The sequence below is a fragment of the Hippichthys cyanospilos genome, chromosome 5 (genome assembly GCF_059441005.1).
Source record: "Hippichthys cyanospilos isolate Australia breed blue-spotted pipefish chromosome 5, RoL_Hcya_1.0, whole genome shotgun sequence".
NCBI classification, from domain to species: domain Eukaryota; kingdom Metazoa; phylum Chordata; class Actinopteri; order Syngnathiformes; family Syngnathidae; genus Hippichthys; species Hippichthys cyanospilos.
The window spans coordinates 24,838,682-24,856,906 of NC_142373.1; the positions used below are offsets into that span (position 1 = coordinate 24,838,682).

An 18,225-nucleotide genomic window follows, 5' to 3' on the forward strand; every position below is an offset into this window, starting at 1 on the left:
TTACCGCAATAAAAAGAGCACAGAAGATGCAGTCTCCATAATACGGCACTCTGTTCTTGCAGAAAAGGACAATAATGTCAATGTGTGCAAAAATGCTTTGTTAACTTCAGGTAATCAAGGTAAATTGATTTGTCTGAGTTTGAAATATCCGACTGCCTTTGAATGTGTCATACAAAGACATCTGGCGTATCATACAATGACAACTGATGAGCAATTTCTTAGCTTCCTAAATTCAATTCAACGCCAGGGACATATTTTTACGTTTTATAAGAGTCCAGACATTCAATCCTTGGTACTTAACTCAGTCAATGCCAGGGACGTATTTTCACGTTTTTTTTAAGTATCTTTGATTGAATTTCTGGGCTCTTAAAAAAAAAAAAAACGTGAAAATACAGTACGCCCCTGGCTTTAGATGAGTTAATCAGCAATGTAATATGAAATGAGTATGAAAAGAAAAAAAATTCTCACATGCTTTTTTTTAGTATCAGCAACACAAGGACTCATTTTACCTTAAGTTGCAGCGATCTTCCCATACATGCTACCTACATGATCGCTTAACACAACTACTCTTCCTCCTACGCACCTTTTTTCTCACCAAACGATCCACAAAACATGTGTAGCCTGAATCGTGGCATACATCACGGATGAAGTCTAACGAAACCTTGCACACTTGAACACAAATGAATTTTCTTTCCAAAAACATTCGGGACCGTTGGCGGGCATTTGGTTCTCAGTGTAGCGATTCCATGTGGTTACATGAGGCATAAAGTGAAAAAATTCCATCACAAGCTGTGATGCAAAACGACTTATTTCCATCTTTGTTTTGCGTGGGAAAACACAACTAAATAACAATGAAGCAACATCATGACAAGGGTGGATAATGTTTTCCAAAGTGCAAGTATTTTGCAGTCTTGAAGTCTTCTTTCATGGCGGACTTCAGACATCAGAAAGTAACTACTCTTGAGAGACTCAAATCAGAGTTCAGACAATGTTAAGATTAAATATGTGCTTTAGATGAGAGGTCCCCAACCGCCGCTCTGCGGCCTTGTACCAGTTTATTCTTTAACAGTTAAAGATCTGTGCTTCATGTGTGCTTTGTTCGGCTTGATCTTTGTATTTTGGCGCCGCTTCTGGTCGCTGTTGATATTAAATTTTATTGAGGATGTGCCTTAAATTGAGAGCAGTCACTGACACACATTGTTTTGCCTCTCTGTCAAATCTGTAAAGTGTCTGTAAATTGTACTTTCTTCGTAAGAATGTTGACATTTATGATCATATGCCCAAATTTAGTTTGTTAATCAAACAACTTGTGACTGTAGATTACATGCTAGCTAATTTTAGGTTTTATCTTGTATGCGTTTAGCTTGTTAGCATTTTTGTCTGTGCCAGCTATTTCCCTTTGGTATATATGTTAGCATATGCAAAGGTTTTTGCATTGATAAGTACTCATTTGCATGTAATTGACGTTTTGTATTGAAATGAATTGCATTTGTAATTCAGTTTTATGATTTGATTTTGCTTTTGCCAGCCGCCGATTTCAAAACTAGGTAAGGGTGTGACGAACACACTTAATTATTCGATTTTACAATCATACTGGCCCTCTGACAGAGTTTAACTAAAATATGGCCCACAATATTAATTTAACACCCCTGGTTTAGAAGGTTTTGGATAAAATGTCATCCAATAAAATTAATTTAAAATTAAAGATAATAATTTTAAAATTCAATTGAAATTGGGGCTGGCGTGGCTCACTGCAGATAGCGGTTGTGGGTACAATTCCTGGCTTGAAGTTTCCTTGAGCAATATATTGAACCCCACAGTTGCTCCTCATGCTGCATCCTCAGCAGGTGAACAAGAAGTCCCAAAGGTTTATGGGACATAAAAAAAATGTTTAATTTTTTTTTTAAGTTTTTATTTTTTTTCCATTTCTTTAAAAATGATTTTGGCAGATGTGTCTTTTTTAGAAATTTTGGGATTTACTTTAAATTGAATTTATTTTGAACAAAAAAAGGTTTAACATCTTGGCAAGGCTCAACATATTTAATCATTTCACTACCAATTTAAAAAAAAAAAAAACGGGAAAAAAAACTCAAAACAAAACTTACAACAAAATTTACTGGGTTATACAGTCCCAGTGGTATTTCTTGGTGGAAATAGAAGTAATAATTTTTCAACTAATTTTCGAAGTATCTTAGACTTATAAACAAGCAATATACAGTATGATGGCAAATATTGCTTGTTTATAAGTCTAAGATACTTAGATAAATTCATCAGTAAGGTTGGATAACTAAGACAAATTCCCACTTCCATTTCCACCAAAAAATACCACTGGGACTGTATATCCCATGATCACCAAACGCCTACAATACATAGTAATCAGTGTAATCTAGAGTAACACACATACTGTATATAGCACATATAATCAATGTATTACCGCAGTACTGGCTTGTTACTTCACGAGAAATTCTACAACGCAACCTACCTTGTTGACAGTGGAACCAGCACTGGCTCGTTGCATATGGAAAATTTGGTAAATGCCACTAGAATCTGTAGATAGGTGTGTAATGAAGGGCTGCGATGCCATTTCATCTTATTGCTACCATTCCCATACCCACTGCCATTTTTTGAAAAGCGTAGAGACAGCTGTCCCAACAGGAGTGAAAGGGTGACTAAGTTGAATTATTTGTTTATTTTCATTCAAACAGATGAAAGACTAATAAACATAATTTCTTTGTACCAGGCATGGCTGGTCTTAAAAATTTTTCAATTGTAGAGTTTAGTCAAATTTGTTTTTTAAATAAAGAATCATCTTCATTTGTGCTTTGCTGAAACTGACTGGTGTGTCTTTCCTGCCTCAGGATCCCGAGAAGCGCACCCCGCTCCATGCAGCAGCCTTCCTTCGCGATGCCGAAATCACAGAACTCCTCATCCTCTCCGGTCGGAAAACATATTCCTTTCACCAGTCGCCTGCCTCTCATTTCAATTGCTTACCTTGATCCCCCGCATGTGCAGGTGCCCGCGTCAACGCCAAGGACAATATGTGGCTCACCCCCCTCCATCGCGCCGTGGCATCACGCAGCGAGGTAAACACCGCCGCACTGAATGCGTGGAGGCCTGACCTCTCCAAGCAATGCGCCGCAGTGCACCTGTGACGTGACGAACAGGTGCAACCAGTCGGGGCAGTGGAGATGTGATGAGGGCTTGAGTCCAAACAGGAACACAGAATCAATAACAGTATATTTACAGAGCTAATTAATTACAAGTATGGATAAATACGGAAAAAGTCAAAAGTTCAGAACCACCCTTGAATTCCTTTTTTTTCTTCAACTATTGAAAAATGTTTCTAATTATAGATTCATACTTAAGTCATCAGTATTATGAAGAAATGTTGATGCACTTATTTGGTAAGCAAAAATTGTTCATATAGAATGTTTTATAATTTCGATTCTTCGAAGTAGGCGTATTTTGCCCAAATAACTTTGCACATTTCTTCAGACAGCTTTCTTATGTGGTTTATAAACTGAAATGATTTTTTCAGAGTGTCACGGCGTGGCATGTCGGTGTACTGAGGTGCGGGAAGGTGGACCCAAAATTACAGGGGGGTGGGGGGGGGGGGGGGGGGGGGGTTCGCTCAAAAGTAAATGGTTTAATAATAAAAATAAGGCAGGACAACAAAGGCAAAAACTGGACAAAGCAGCAAAAGAACGAGGAACAAAAACAAACTCACGAGCGTCTGGGAGACTGGGAAATACAAGAAGCGGGTAAGAACATCAGCGAGGCAACGTGCAGAACGGCAAGAACAGACAATGACCCAACAACTCGCTGTAGACACGGACAGGGACTTTAAATAGACGCGAAAAATAATTAAGACAACGCGAAATACCTGGAAGGAAGACGAGAGGCGGGGAAGCAGATTAACTAATGAGACGTGGAGAGGAAAGGCAGACGTGAGGGAAACTTAAACATGAACTAAGAACACGACCCAAAACCACGTGACCCGAGAAAAACAACAAACCCAACCAAAATATGACGGAAAGCTGTGTTTTAAAGAGATACTAGGTTAGATTTCTTTTCCGCTTATTTGGTTTAAGGCCATTTAAATAGGAAGGTGTTTTCCAACTTTTGATTAGTACTGTATGTAAAAGGTGTAGTGACACACGATGTTTGCTGTATAAGACAAGGGAGGCCTCACTTGCATCACCAAAAGTGGCTCAGCTGTTCGAATCCCGCTCTGTCTGAATCTGAATGTGTCGTTGTTTTCTTGGGCAAGACCCTTCACCATTTTTACCTCCAGTGGTTGGTTGGAGGGGCCAAAGGCACAAAAATGGCGGCAGTGCCTGTCAGCCTACCCCAGGGCATCTGAGCTAACAGAAAGTAGTTTGCCACCGCCACTATGTGAATAATACATGCAAGCATTTTGAGTGACTAGAGAAGTGCTTTATGAAAGTGATGCATTATAATTCTTTTTTTATTTCTCATATCTTCTTATCTTCATTTTCTGTTTGATTTCAATCTTGTCCGTTTTTTCATAGTCAAAATGGCTCTATTTGGGTATTTCCCATTCAAATATATGGGTGGGCAGCTTCAGCTTATATTGCACAGTCTATTATAAAACTGAGTTTAGGCTTGTACTTGTAATCGTTAACCGCGAATAAAGTTAAAAATGTTTGAACCTTCTCAAACATCCTAGTATTTGTTTGTCACAAAGCCTTTGTTCTTGCTTTCTACGTTGTAGCTTTTGAATATTTTTTTTCCGGTCATTTGCGCAACTTGTTGACGATCTGTCTGGACCAATCAATATTTTCCTAAGTAGTTATGTCACGTTTTATACCCGGGGTACTATTCATTGGTCTAGCAACGGTACTAAAAAAAAAAATGATTGTGTAGAGTAGAACTGGAAAGATTTCTTGGTGGAGACTGTGCTTTTGTCGAGTAGAGTACAGCCGAATAGGTTAGACAATGCTGGTGGAGATGGCCATCTTAAAGGCTAAGCTGGGCAATCGGTTGCCAAAGCGACATGTCGCAGACAGAACATGGTTTAGTGCGAGAGTCATTGTCTCCCAAGTGAGATGTAATGGATTCGAACCGCCGACCATGTTCTAGTGTTCTCAAGCAAGACTGAACACCTAGTTGCTCCTGATGTAGTAGGTAAATGAATTCTTGGTGCAAAGCACTTCCAGTACCTAAGGTAAAAAGCGGCTTACAAGTATAATTCCATCTGTTGCTTGCCTGAAGACGATCAGGATAGGCACCAGCAAGCCAGCGACCTTAATGAGGAAAAGCGGCCATTGAAAATGAATAGATGGATTAGCAAGTTAGGTTGCAGTGTTTTTCCAACCCCATGGAATTCAGTGCAGTTCACTTTAATCCATGTGATAGTACATAGGTAACCACCAATTCTGAAACTGCGACTTGTCAAGATGTAGTGAATAAACATTGAAATAGCCTACACATTAGTTTCATTGGAATCAAATTCAAATTACAATCACAAGTCCCCTGTGGGCATTATAAATCTTATTTTTTGTTTAACCTTACTCGAGGACGCGACGGAATGTGAGAAATATGTTGTCAAATTGTCACGGTGGCCTAACCCACTGTACTCTCTGTGGGAACATTTTTTTACGTAACACGCTCACAAGACGTTGTATGATTTTTTTTTTTTTTTTGCATTCCTATGTTACCTTATCTGATGTGGCAGACAACATTATCTGCCCTAGCAAGGTGAATGACTTAAATACTTCAAATGAAATGAAATGCGAGTATCTAATGACTAAATGTAATATGAATATGAGAAGTGACAACATAAAATGATGAGATACGATGGTACCAATACTAGCAATTAAACATTTTAAATGTATGCTCTTGTCATAATATTCATACCAGAATATACAGTTTAAATTAAAGGTTTGGTAACCTCTTCAAAACCAAATGATCTCAAGCACATTCAAAGTCAAGAAATTCAAGTTATTAGCCCCTGATAATTCACCATTATTGGCCTGCTTTCTGGGGGAAAGGCGCCGACTGTGAAGAATCAAATAAGAATCAAAATATTAAACATATTCTGTTTTGATGAACATTTCTTTGTTCAGCAAATAATTCCATCATCATTTCAACATCGTGTTGATGACTGAAGTGTTCATCTATGATTCAGAAAATTGGAATAATGAAAAAACGTTCTGGAGGGCGTATCCAAAAATGTGTCTGGTACTGTATAGAGTACTGTTTCTAAATTCACAACCAGTATCAGATCAAGTCACATTTTCAAAGTGATCTGTAGATTTCACGTAAATTGAAAAGTAACGTACAAGAAAAGAAAAGCATAATATCAATATATTATATTATATATTATATAATATTATATATCAGCTTTAACTGCCCAGCAATGGTCATTCCATTACAAAACAATAACAGGCTTGTGTGTTTCCCTGCAGGAGGCAGTGCGAGTTTTGATCCGCCACTCGGCCGACGTCAATGCCCGTGACAAAAACTGGCAGACGCCACTCCATGTGGCCGCCGCCAACAACGCGCTGCGTTGCGCCGAGATCATTATCCCGCTGTTGAGCAGCGTGAACGTGTCGGACCGTGGCGGGCGCACAGCCTTGCACCACGCTGCTCTCAATGGACACACGGAGGTAATGCACACGCTTGACCTGTTTTTGTTCTTTCGCCTTTTATTTACACTACTCCTGTTGATGTTTTGCTTGTCAATAGAGTTGATTAGCATGGCAACTGTGATGCTACCGTCTTTTGCACTGCTTTGAAAAACGAAGCAGTGTTTTGATTTGTAGTGAAACCTTGAGTTACAAGTAATATGAGTTAGTTGCTAAGTACCTCTATTTATAAATTATTTTCGGAATATGAATGGGTTCGAAGTGGCAATACTATCATTGTTAACTTGCAGAACGCATTGCTATGAACTGAAAAATAGATGTATCTCTTGAAGGCAGAAATGAGGCAGAGAAATTTCCTCTGCAACCTTGATAATGCAACCATCAATTACACCGTTATAGCTTAAAAGAAGTCTGAAAGCCATCATATTTTTGTCCAAAAAATACTCTCTATAGATTTATAATCATTCCAGGGTACAAAGAGGATCACCATATAAATGAAGTGTGCACCTTGCAGTTCCTCTATGGGCTCATGATGTGTGTGCGTGTCCGTGTGTGTGTTTCAGATGGTAAACCTCCTCCTTGCCAAAGGAGCCAATATCAACGCTTTTGATAAGAAGGATGGGCGAGCGCTTCATTGGGCTGCCTTCATGGGTGATGATGATAACAATAATCATAACAACAACAACAACAACAACAACAACAACAATAATAATAATAATAATAATAATAATAATAATAATAATAATAACAATAATAATAATAATAATAATGATGATGATGATGATGATGATGATGATGATGATGATGATGATGCATCAGTTTTATTAGTGCTTTTGTGGACATACTCAAGGATGCTTCCAAACCACAATACACTAGTCCAAACAGAAAAGCTATTGTAAAGATTTGTTTCTAAATAGATGACACATATTTAGCAAATTCCTGCAAATGTGCAAAGACTGAGTACTATAACCCACTAAATTGTGGAGCTATAACATTGAACTTTTTTTCCCCCTTTTTTAATTAACAAAAAATCGAATTGATTAATATAGCAATCCAATTACTAATATATGGCAATATGAATGCTTTTAAGACCAGGTTAAAAAAATGCCCCCCACCCAAAAAACAGGTCTTTTCAAGAATTTCAAAAATCAATTTTCAAAAATATTTTTTCTTGCGCTGTACTTTTTTTAATAACTTTAAGTAAACTATCTTTTAGTTCTGCACATTGTTTTTTAAATGTTTTTTAGATGTTTTTATATATGCAGGTTATGATTGACAAAGCAATTCACAGTAGTTAAAGTCTGATCAAAAATTCAAACACCTGCATGGAATGGAAATCATTGCAGCGAAGTGAAATGCACGTAAATGAAGAACGTGGACTTTTGGCAATTATTATACAAGTTAATGTAGTAAGATATTATGGTGCAGGTTGTAAATGTGGCCTTGTGGTTGTGGTTAGGTCAGCAGAGAAGTATACTAATACTATGCATACATGTAATATGAATAATATTTTGTAAAATAACGTGTTTTTGGTCCACTGTTGCGTTCCCCTGCAGGCCATTTGGATGTGGTTTCTCTACTGGTGAGTCAGGGGGCGGAGCTCTGCTGTAAGGACAAGCGAGGGTACACGCCGTTGCATACGGCGTCATCTAGTGGCCAGATGGCGGTAGTGAAGCATCTGCTCAACCTCGCTGTGGAGGTAAGGACCGTTCCTTCGCCATTGCCCGTCATCAGTTCGTCCCATATAATCTTTGCGCGTGCTCCGTCGCGTACAGATCGATGAGTCCAACGCCTTCGGCAACACGCCGCTGCACGTGGCGTGTTTCAATGGCCAGGACGCCGTTGTCAATGAGCTAATCGACTACGGTGCAAACGTCAGCCAGCCCAACAACAAAGGCTTCACACCGCTGCACTTTGCCGCCGCTTCTACGCATGGAGCGCTCTGCCTGGAATTCCTGGTGAACAACGGTGCTGATGTCAATGTGCAGGTATGACGTATTTGCATGCATTTTTTATGGACCATATTAGAAAAGATAAGGCAGTAAAAAAAATGTTTTATTTTTCATTTTACCATAATAGAGTGGACATTTTTTATTATCATATATGGATTTGACTCAAATTTGTGTTAAAATATATTTTCTTCAGATTTACACGTAACACAATTTAATACTTTAACTAGATCGTGTACAATTTTATTAAGATGGGTTAGGGTTAGGGTGCATTGTACAGTTCTGTGGTTTTTACTCAAAGTAACTTAGAAAACCGATGTGGTGTAAAGTTTAAAAACAAAACCATCCTTACAGATATCACAGTTGATTTACACTATCACAGACAGTAGACTTTGTCATTGATTACTCACAGGTGTACGCTGAAGTACAACTTTTATTTAACCATTATTATTTTTTGACTTATTTCATGACTAGATTCTTTTCATTTTGCAGAGTCGAGACGGGAAAACTCCACTTCATATGACAGCAGTGCATGGCCGCTTCACTCGTTCTCAGACTCTCATTCAGAATGGCAAGTTGTTTGACTAATGTCTATTTTTCTGGGCAGAACACAGCTTGTATTTTAATTTGGATCGTATCCAAATTAGCCATCTTTGTAACAGTACTTTATGTCCCAACATGGGCCAAAAGTGTTTTTTCTTTTCTTCATTTTTGATGAAGTTCTAATGTTTATCTTTGGAGTAATTGTGTTGTTTAGAACCCTGTTGTTGATCACTCTCACTTAATGTTTACTGTAAAACAGCCACATAAAACACGAGAATTAAACGTGCATTCAAACACCAAAACAGTGAAACAAACACAATGAAAGCCTGTTTATCTAATACAGATATACAATTCGAAATAGGGCCTCTCCAGCAAACCCAATAATGACAATAAACCCAATAGTGACAATAATGAAAACGTTTAGACATGTTCTTAACACTTACAAACAAACCATTCTACACCCTCAGGGCATATCAAGATCCAATGCATGCATTTCGATCTTCGCTAACTTCAACCGTTTTGTGTCAGGTGGGGAGATTGACAGCGTTGACAAGGACGGCAACACACCACTGCATGTCGCCGCTCGCTATGGCCACGAGCTGCTTATCAACACACTCATCACCAGTGGGGCCGACTGTACCAGGTAATGCATTGTGCCCACTGACAAAGAAAAAGACAACAATTGTTGTGACGTCATCTTGTGTCTTGAAAGGCGAGGCGTCCACGGCATGTTCCCTCTGCACATGGCCGCGTTGAACGCACACTCGGACTGCTGCCGCAAGCTACTATCGTCAGGTAGTGTTACGTCTTGTAATGTGACCTTGAGGATTGTTTGTTGGCATTATTTTCTGTATTGTTTTAATTGTAATGGATACACTCCAAGGGCCTGATTTACCAGAGACATGAGAAAAATTGAATTGCACACCCAAACAAATTTCAAGTCACAAAATAGACTGAACTCACTAGAAAATCCTGTACGACTAGCACACGTACTGTATGTATGCCTCTCGCAAGTCATGTTTATCTGCTCAGGCAGGGCGGTGCTGAGAGTGCAGAATAAGCAAGCAATTCTTCGAAATGCATCAGTGAAGGATAAGAACACTTTGGAGGTGTTTAGGGTGAGAAAATAACATTGTAACATGTTCAATAGCTTCAAAAAGTTGAACCTCACTGATACGGGCCCTTTAAATTTTAATAATTTTAAAATCGTGACAAAATAATGTGTGATACAGTAGTTCCCCTAATATAAGAAGCACCAACGTACACACTCTTAATTTTGGGGTCAATTTTTTTTTTTTAATGTTACTTTATATAAGATGCACCAACACTTTAGCAACAATATTAAAACTAGTAAAACCGAATAAATCTAATCTTCCAAAACTCTTCATATTTTCTTGTGTTCATATCTGCAAGTTATATATTTGTTGCATGTAAAGTTAAGTGTGTTTTAGATTTCACACATTGTGAGCGCTCAGTGAACGCCCCGTGAGTGTAACTGTTTGCGTTCAAAGTTGTTAAATTTAAAGTTAATTTTACCATAAATACCCAAAGTTGCGCGGCATCTGTGTTTCACCAAGTTTATGATTGTGTGTACTGTACTGTATATGCCAAAAGACCGCAATTAATAAATGAGTCAAATAGAACACCTTTGTGCGTTCAGTAACCAGAGCACTTGGCTGGACCTTGCCACTCTTAATTGAATGAGCCAGAGACATCATATTCCTTTGTGTGAACAAGGATGGATTTGGGCGTTAGTTCAGTCTGCTCGCTTCTTTTTTGAGAATAATGCAGTAGCAACCTCAGCTAACATGAGCTGCTGTTAGTTGCTAACAGCAACCTGACATCCGCCCTCTAGCTGGTCCCGTTACAGTAATTACTATAAGTAAGAATATTGCTGATATAAAAATGCACATCTGTGCATCAAAAATCGGCTTATTTGGCTGACAGATCATTCTCGAATGGTGTGGAATAGAAAAAATAGAAATAACATATTTTTTATTTTACTTACCCTTTATTGGACACATCCATACTTTTGGCCTTCATTTTTGGGAAAAAAAAGTGTGTCTTATCTTTGGGGAATTACGATAAACTTTAGCATTATTTTCTTCTGCTTTTATCTTTCTGCATCTGTGTGCTTATTTTTGTCTTCCTGTATCCACACAGCCAGCATCATGCACTCTCACCTAACCCGTTTCCTCACACCTGTCTCACTAATGCCTGTATCTCTTTCTTTGTCTCTCTTTGTCCTGCCTCTTCCTGTGCCTCTCCCTATCACTTCCTGTCCTCCTTTCGTTATGGCGGCTGCTGCTGTATGTCATCCCCGCTCACTACTGTCTTCCTGGGTGGCCCTCTTCAGGCCGGAGGTTTAGCATAATGTGTAACGACTCGGTCCTGTGTGCAGGCTTTCAGATTGACACCCCCGATAGTCAGGGAAGGACCTGTCTGCACGCCGCCGCTGCTGGAGGGTGAGCGCCGGGTTGCAAAAATGTCCACGTTACGTTTGAGAAATTTTGGCCAACCCAACATAAATTATTACAAAAATGATAACGTTGGAATTACAATCTGGGTCCAAGTGTTCAATGTACATTACCTGAGAAAAGTTTGGAAATGCCTTCAAAAAAAAGAATTGTTAACTGTTATCGGGGCAAAAGATGACACTCGAAAGAAGTGTTTTGTTTTGTTTTTTGTGCGAAAATAAGCAGCTTTGTCATGCAAACATAAGGGAAACATTGCTCCCTGGTGGTAGTGCTTGATTTGACTTGTAATCAAAAAAAGGGCTTGACTTTTTAAATGTTAGTATCATTGTGGATCATCTCAATTAATCGTGGCGCCAATATTGTGATCGCGAATTAAACTCGATTAATTGTGCAGCCCTAAACTATGTATTCCCTTTTATTGAACATTTGTTCCATCAATGTTTTGTCATGGCAGGAACTTTACCATAAGAATTAAGATACTATTCCGGTATTTTTTATTAAATTGGAGGGTGTTTTTGACTTTTGACTGGTACTGTATGCTTTGCACATTTTGAACTGTCTATTTCAGTGTACTTTTCAAGTGAAACATGTTCATTGCAGATTTGAAAAAAACGTCTTTTAAAAATGTTAATTTTAGGTACATACTTATTAAATAAATATTCTGGAGTAAATGCATTACAACCCTGTAAATATTTATATTGCTATTATTATTATTTTAGGTCTTTACACTTTGGGTGAACCAGCAAAACAAGATCTTAGCCATGTTACTTGAAGCAACATTAAAGAGAAAGTAATTTCAAAGATTTTCTTTGAAGTAATACTTACTATGTCCCCTCATTAGTCAAAAAATGGTTTTGATCCATTTAATCAATCTCAGGGGGCTGCCCTCGATTACAACTGACATCAGAGTGCCCTTGCACTGCACACAACTCATCTATTTTCTGGCTTTGGTCAAGGGATGTCTGCAATGCAAGCATAAGGCCATTTCAACATCATTTTCATTTGACAGCAGGGGTGCTCCTGGATAACATGTCAACCCCCTGAGATTGAAAAACGTTTAACTGTTTTCTTTGACGCTGGTGATTATTATTTGAGTGCAGCAACGTGGAGTGTGTCAAGCTCCTCCTCACAAGCGGCGGCGACCACAACAGGAGAGACGACTGCGGCAGGTGGGATATGTCGTGGTTGTCATGGCGTCACTAATAAGTGGAAACAAAACACACACACAACCGGCTGAAAACTGCAAGATAAAGCTGAATTAAGAAATGCTAAATGATTGTAGCCTTGGTGTATACACTAACTGCACATGTATGCATTTGGAGCAGTTTGTTAGGTATTTGAATTTGGTAATTGGTTGGGCATGAGTGATGATCTCAGCTGCTGACATATTTCTCTTTGTTGGCGTTTTCCATTGATATGTCTTCCTCAGGACTTCTCTACACTATGCAGCCGCCAGCCGCCACTATCAGTGTCTGGAGACGCTGGTGGCTTGTGGTACAGCAATCAATGCCACTGACAAGTGGGGGCGCTCTGCCCTGCATTATGCTGCAGCTTCAGACCTGGACAGACGGTAAAAGGAAACGTGATACTTAAATAGGAACTTCCGTGCCATCTCAGGGAATCCATTGTAACAGGTGGCCATTTTCGATCTCGAAAGCCACAATCCAGCCTAGTTACAATGTTTCCCTTCAAACAACGGACCTGATTAAAATGATTTACTCATTAGCATGCTTCAAAGAATCCTGACAATTATCCTGGTAATCGACATTAAACTTTAGCATTTCCACAAAACAAAATTAAATACAAAACAATGTATGCAAACTCCAAATTAATTCACAAACACTCGGTGCTTGTGGCACACTGGTTGGAATGTACGCCTCACAGTTAAGGGACCCCAGTTTGAATCCAGCTGGCTCCGGCCTTCCTGTGTGGAGTTTGCATGTTCTCCCCGAGCCTGTGTGGGTTCTCTCTGGATATTGCGGCTTCCTCCCACACTCCAAAAACATGCATGGCAGGTGTTTTGGACACACTCAATTGTCCTTAGGTGTGATTGGGTGCATGGATGGTTGTTTTCCTCTGTGTGCCCTGCAATTGGCTGGCAACCAGTTCAGGGTGACCAAGCAGCTATAGATAATGGATGGATGGATGGATATTACTCACATACATGTAAATGGATGAAAATATTGTCTATACTCTTCTAATTAATATGCTAATATGTCTGATTTTTAAAATGGATTATTTTCTCGATTACTCAATCCATTAATAGGATAATTTTATATATATATATATATATATATATATATATATATATATATATATATATATATATATATATATATATATATATATATATATATATATATACTGTTTATATACTGTATATTTGTGTGTGTGTGTATATGTGTGTATATATGCTATATGTTTTCTGTCCAACAAATCATGATAAAAGTACAACCATGAGGATAGACATATCATTGCTGTCTGTTCCATGAGTGTTGCACAATGAGTGTAATGAATATGTAATGAATGCATTGCAGGCGGCGTGTTGCATTGGAGCCTGAGAGTGCAGGAGTCCAGGCAGAGAGGGAAAAAGAAGCAGCTCTGTGAGTCCCATTTGCTGACTTTTGATGTTTTCACAATAAAAAATGGCTCTGATCAGGTGGTGCACCAATTTATCTTAACAGTTAGAAGTACAATTACCGTATTTCTCTGAGTAAAAGTTGACCTCATAAGTCGACCCCCCCCCCCCCCTTTTTTTAACTTCAATTTGGGAAACTTTACAAAAATGCGAAATTACGGTACTTTTAGACAAATTTCTTTGTATATTCAATAACTTACTGTTGTGGTTATGGGGGAGGAGGTGGGCCAGAAACAAGACAAGTGCAAGGCAATGTGCGCGTAGACGCAAATGCTGAAACTAATGTTGCACCAATAAAATTATTTGACTTCTCACTTATTTATTTTTTACACAGCTGATTATTATCCTGTCGAAAAGCCCTAAAGTGTCACTTTCTGTCGGTGTATGTTGGGGTTTTGTGCTAACTGTGGAGTCTCTGTTCATTTCTGTTTTGGGTTCGTGTTGCATTTTCCTTCGTGTCTGTCTGCTTAGTCTGATTAGTTCCACCTGTCGTCCGTGTGTTCCAGAACCCGTGTCTCAGGCAATCAGTTCCCCCTGCCTCTTTTTCCCTTCCAGCTGTTGAATGTATGTCCTAATAGCGTCCATGTATTTAAGCTCCAGTATTGTTCGACTTAGTTGTCGGGTCATTGTCAAATGTCATTGATTTTCCAACTGATGTCATTACATGTGCCTTTTCCGAGAATTCCATGTCGCACTGTCACTGATTCTCTGTGAGTTTGGTTTCTGTTTCTGTTTGTTACTTTGGATCCTGTGTAGTTTGTGTTTGCTCTGTTCCCACGTGTAAATAAACCTTCCCTTTTTTGAGCACATCATGTCCTGACCTCCCTTTGGATCCACCTTTCTCACACCCCTCACCAACATGCCCCGCTATCATGACATAAAAGTCATAATCACTATCTGACATGCCAAATAGCTCCTCCAATTTAACTGAGGGACCTCCTCTTCGGATTATCTGATCATCTTATTTGATGTTTTTTACCCAAGTGACAACTGTTGCGAGATCAAAGCATAGAAGGTTGCCCTTTGCTGTTTCTCTCCCCATCTGCCAATACATCCAAGCCGACTTCAAGGACACGTCTACCTGCTGAGGGAGACGAGTCAAGCTGTCTTTTCATAATACGTCAAAGTCCGCTTGAAAAATTATCCACACAGCCTTGTTGTTGGCAACAAAGAGGCAATAAAGCGGCTCTTGACGAATGCATTTTTTACAACGTTCTTTGCAAACACTCTAAAATAGATGCGTGCTTTATCAAATGAGGGGTTTACTGTTTTTAATAATTTTAAGCGCTGTAAATGACATATCACTTATTTTGCATTAGAATCAATGTTATTCAAACATGTGGAAAAAATTGGTATGTTTTGAAGTATGCGGTTAGAAGTCGAACCCTCTAATACGGGTGTTGAAAATGAGAGAAAAAAATTTGACTTGTACCCAGTGAAATATGGTACTTACCGTACTTAAGGACATCTGCCAGGTGTCTGTAATTGAGTATTTCTTTTTTTTTTTCTAACACACCATTTAAAAACAGATACATGCATTTTCTCTTGATCTCAGCAGAGGAAACTCATTGCTTGTATAAAATATCCGTTGATGACGACACAATCCCCAACTAATGACAGCAGGGAAATGGATAAACATTAGCCTAACAGCAACATTAACTGAACACTTTTCTCCCCCAAAATTTGATCCGCCATTTCCTATGACTTTCTTCAGAGTGATTGTTGCCCCATCCTGCTTTGCAGATGTCTGGAGTTCCTGCTTCAGAGCGGAGCGACAGCCTCACTAAAAGACAAACAAGGATACAGTCCCGTTCACTATGCTGCAGCCTACGGACACAAACGCTGCCTGGAACTGGTCTGTACACGCACGCAAAAACAGTGTGCAGTTCGACACAGGTTAGATGCACTGACAACATGTGACCTTGCAGCTACTAGACAGAGACGACGGCTATCATGATGACCTTGAATCCCCTAACGCCAGGAGCCCTCTGCACCTTGCTGTAAGTCTAAACATATACGAGGCATTTTCTTGTCTATACTTACTTGAGTGACTTTTTTTGTACAAAATGCGAAATAAATGCAACCCTGCATTTATTTATTCAAAATGTGCTTCCTTTCGAGTAAAAACACTTGCCAATAAATAAGAATGACTCATTTCAGTCTTGAAAATAAAACAAGATTGAATGCCCTCTAGACAGTGTCCAAACTATGGACGTCCAAACTATGGACCGGGGACCATTTGCAGCCCGTCGTCCACATTAAAGAGGCCCATGGGCATACATTCAAATTACATTTTGATATGGCCCAAGGTGTTAAAAGTATGAAACAAAATCAAATTGTCTCATCACCTTTAACAAAAAGCCAGGATCTATCAGTTTTTTTTTCAAAACCATGTTATTTTGACAATATATCACTTTCTTGATTGATTGAAAATTAATAAAAAATGTGGCCCTTAAGTCTTTCTATTTTTCTTCATGCCCTCTGAGGAATAAGTCTGAACACCTCTTATGTTGAGGGATTTAAAAAAAAAACAAAAAACAAGCTGGTTAAAGGGACACTGTGTAAGATTTAGATTTGTGATTTTTCATTAAATAGGAATACATTAAATGATTATAAATTTTAAAAACTTGCAAATAAACGTGTTAACGACCAACATTATGTTTTAAATATAATGGTAGGTCTAGTAATCATTAAATTATATTACATGGGGGGTGGCACCTCTCCGTCGGCTGCCATGTATTCTAGTCCGTAGTGAAAAACGGTCGAAATCACATTGTCCCTTTAATAAACAACTGGTTTTTGCAAACTCCTTTCACTATAAACTTTAAAGAAAAATCTTATGACACCAATGTTTGTGAAGTGGAGTACTTACATGGTGGTTACTTGAGGGACCTAATTTGTTTGAAAACCACCAGTAGTAGGTCAAAATCGGCAATATATTATTAAATTCATTAAACAATACTTAATGAGGAAATCACGTAAAAAAATTACAATAATATATTTTTTTATAATAAGATATTATTGTTCTATACGACCCCTCTAGTCAAAACATCGTATTCTGATAGATACTGCATTTATGGAATTTGAATTTTGCAGCAAAATCAACCCATCTCAGGTGGCGGCTACTTTTCCACTTGTTGTCAACTGGAAAGTGTCATCATAGTTGCGGCTCAGGTAATGACCAATCACCTGAGCAACTGTGATGTCATTTTCAGTCAACAGCAAGAGACGGAATAGCTGCCCCTTGATATGTATGAAACAGATGTGTTTTGCTGCTTAATTAACATCCAATACTATGTTAACCAGAATGCTGTACTGTATATTGACTAGTGGGGGTGCATAGAACATATTGTAAGAAAAAGTTCCACTTGAATTACCCTTTAAAGAACATTATGAAAAGGGTTTTACTTCTCCCACATGCTTGAAAAACATTGAAATAGTGAAGGGACAAAATTTGCTGAGGCTTCGAGACTTGTGTCGAGTAGTGGGGATAGGCGTGTTCTCAAAGTGTGTTTTAAGAAAATGATGTTGTGTGAAGCCTTGCTGACCGACTTAAGCATGTTCCTGCTTTAGGAAGTAATGTGCTGCTTTTGATTTGATGGGCACTGCAAAATTAAAACGACCGTAAAATGCAATTGTGATCACCTGCCATCTCACATTTTGCGGATTTCGGGCTCCTCTTACACCTGTGTGTGCATCTGTCAAGCTTCGTCTGCTGTTGATGTGCAACTTGCATGAAAATGTTTTGAATTTATTGCTTTTGATAAGGCAAGATAAAAAAAACACAGTGGAAACACTATTATTTTGAAATATTAATGATAACAATAATTTTAAAAAATAGAGTATGCTAGATTCTCGGCATTCACAGAAAAACAGTGCAGTTTTATTAGAATAGAACCTATGTACAGTGCAGTGGCGTGAAAGGTTTCTCATCAATGGAGCGACAACCTTTCTGCTCCAGTAGAACCTCCACACAGCCCTCGTGACCTAATAATATTCATAACAAA

General features: G+C 38.7%; 1 protein-coding gene across 3 annotated transcripts in view; it reads left to right on the top strand.

The window, feature by feature from the left end:
* The window catches only part of LOC148424085 (serine/threonine-protein phosphatase 6 regulatory ankyrin repeat subunit C-like), a 41,449-nt gene that overhangs the window by 7,990 nt on the left and 15,234 nt on the right, over nt 1–18,225 (top strand). For 2 of the 3 annotated variants that reach the window (XM_088414956.1, XM_088414959.1), the window contains exons 3-17: nt 2,859–2,937; nt 3,013–3,083; nt 6,432–6,632; nt 7,175–7,262; nt 8,168–8,310; nt 8,387–8,599; nt 9,053–9,131; nt 9,632–9,746; nt 9,816–9,898; nt 11,460–11,568; nt 12,681–12,749; nt 13,010–13,150; nt 14,118–14,183; nt 15,962–16,073; nt 16,147–16,218. In XM_088414956.1, the coding sequence (XP_088271082.1) occupies nt 2,859–2,937; nt 3,013–3,083; nt 6,432–6,632; nt 7,175–7,262; nt 8,168–8,310; nt 8,387–8,599; nt 9,053–9,131; nt 9,632–9,746; nt 9,816–9,898; nt 11,460–11,568; nt 12,681–12,749; nt 13,010–13,150; nt 14,118–14,183; nt 15,962–16,073; nt 16,147–16,218 (1,641 nt within the window). The remainder of the gene's footprint in view (nt 1–2,858; nt 2,938–3,012; nt 3,084–6,431; nt 6,633–7,174; nt 7,263–8,167; nt 8,311–8,386; nt 8,600–9,052; nt 9,132–9,631; nt 9,747–9,815; nt 9,899–11,459; nt 11,569–12,680; nt 12,750–13,009; nt 13,151–14,117; nt 14,184–15,961; nt 16,074–16,146; nt 16,219–18,225) is intronic. The other variant, XM_088414957.1, reaches the window with a different exon arrangement.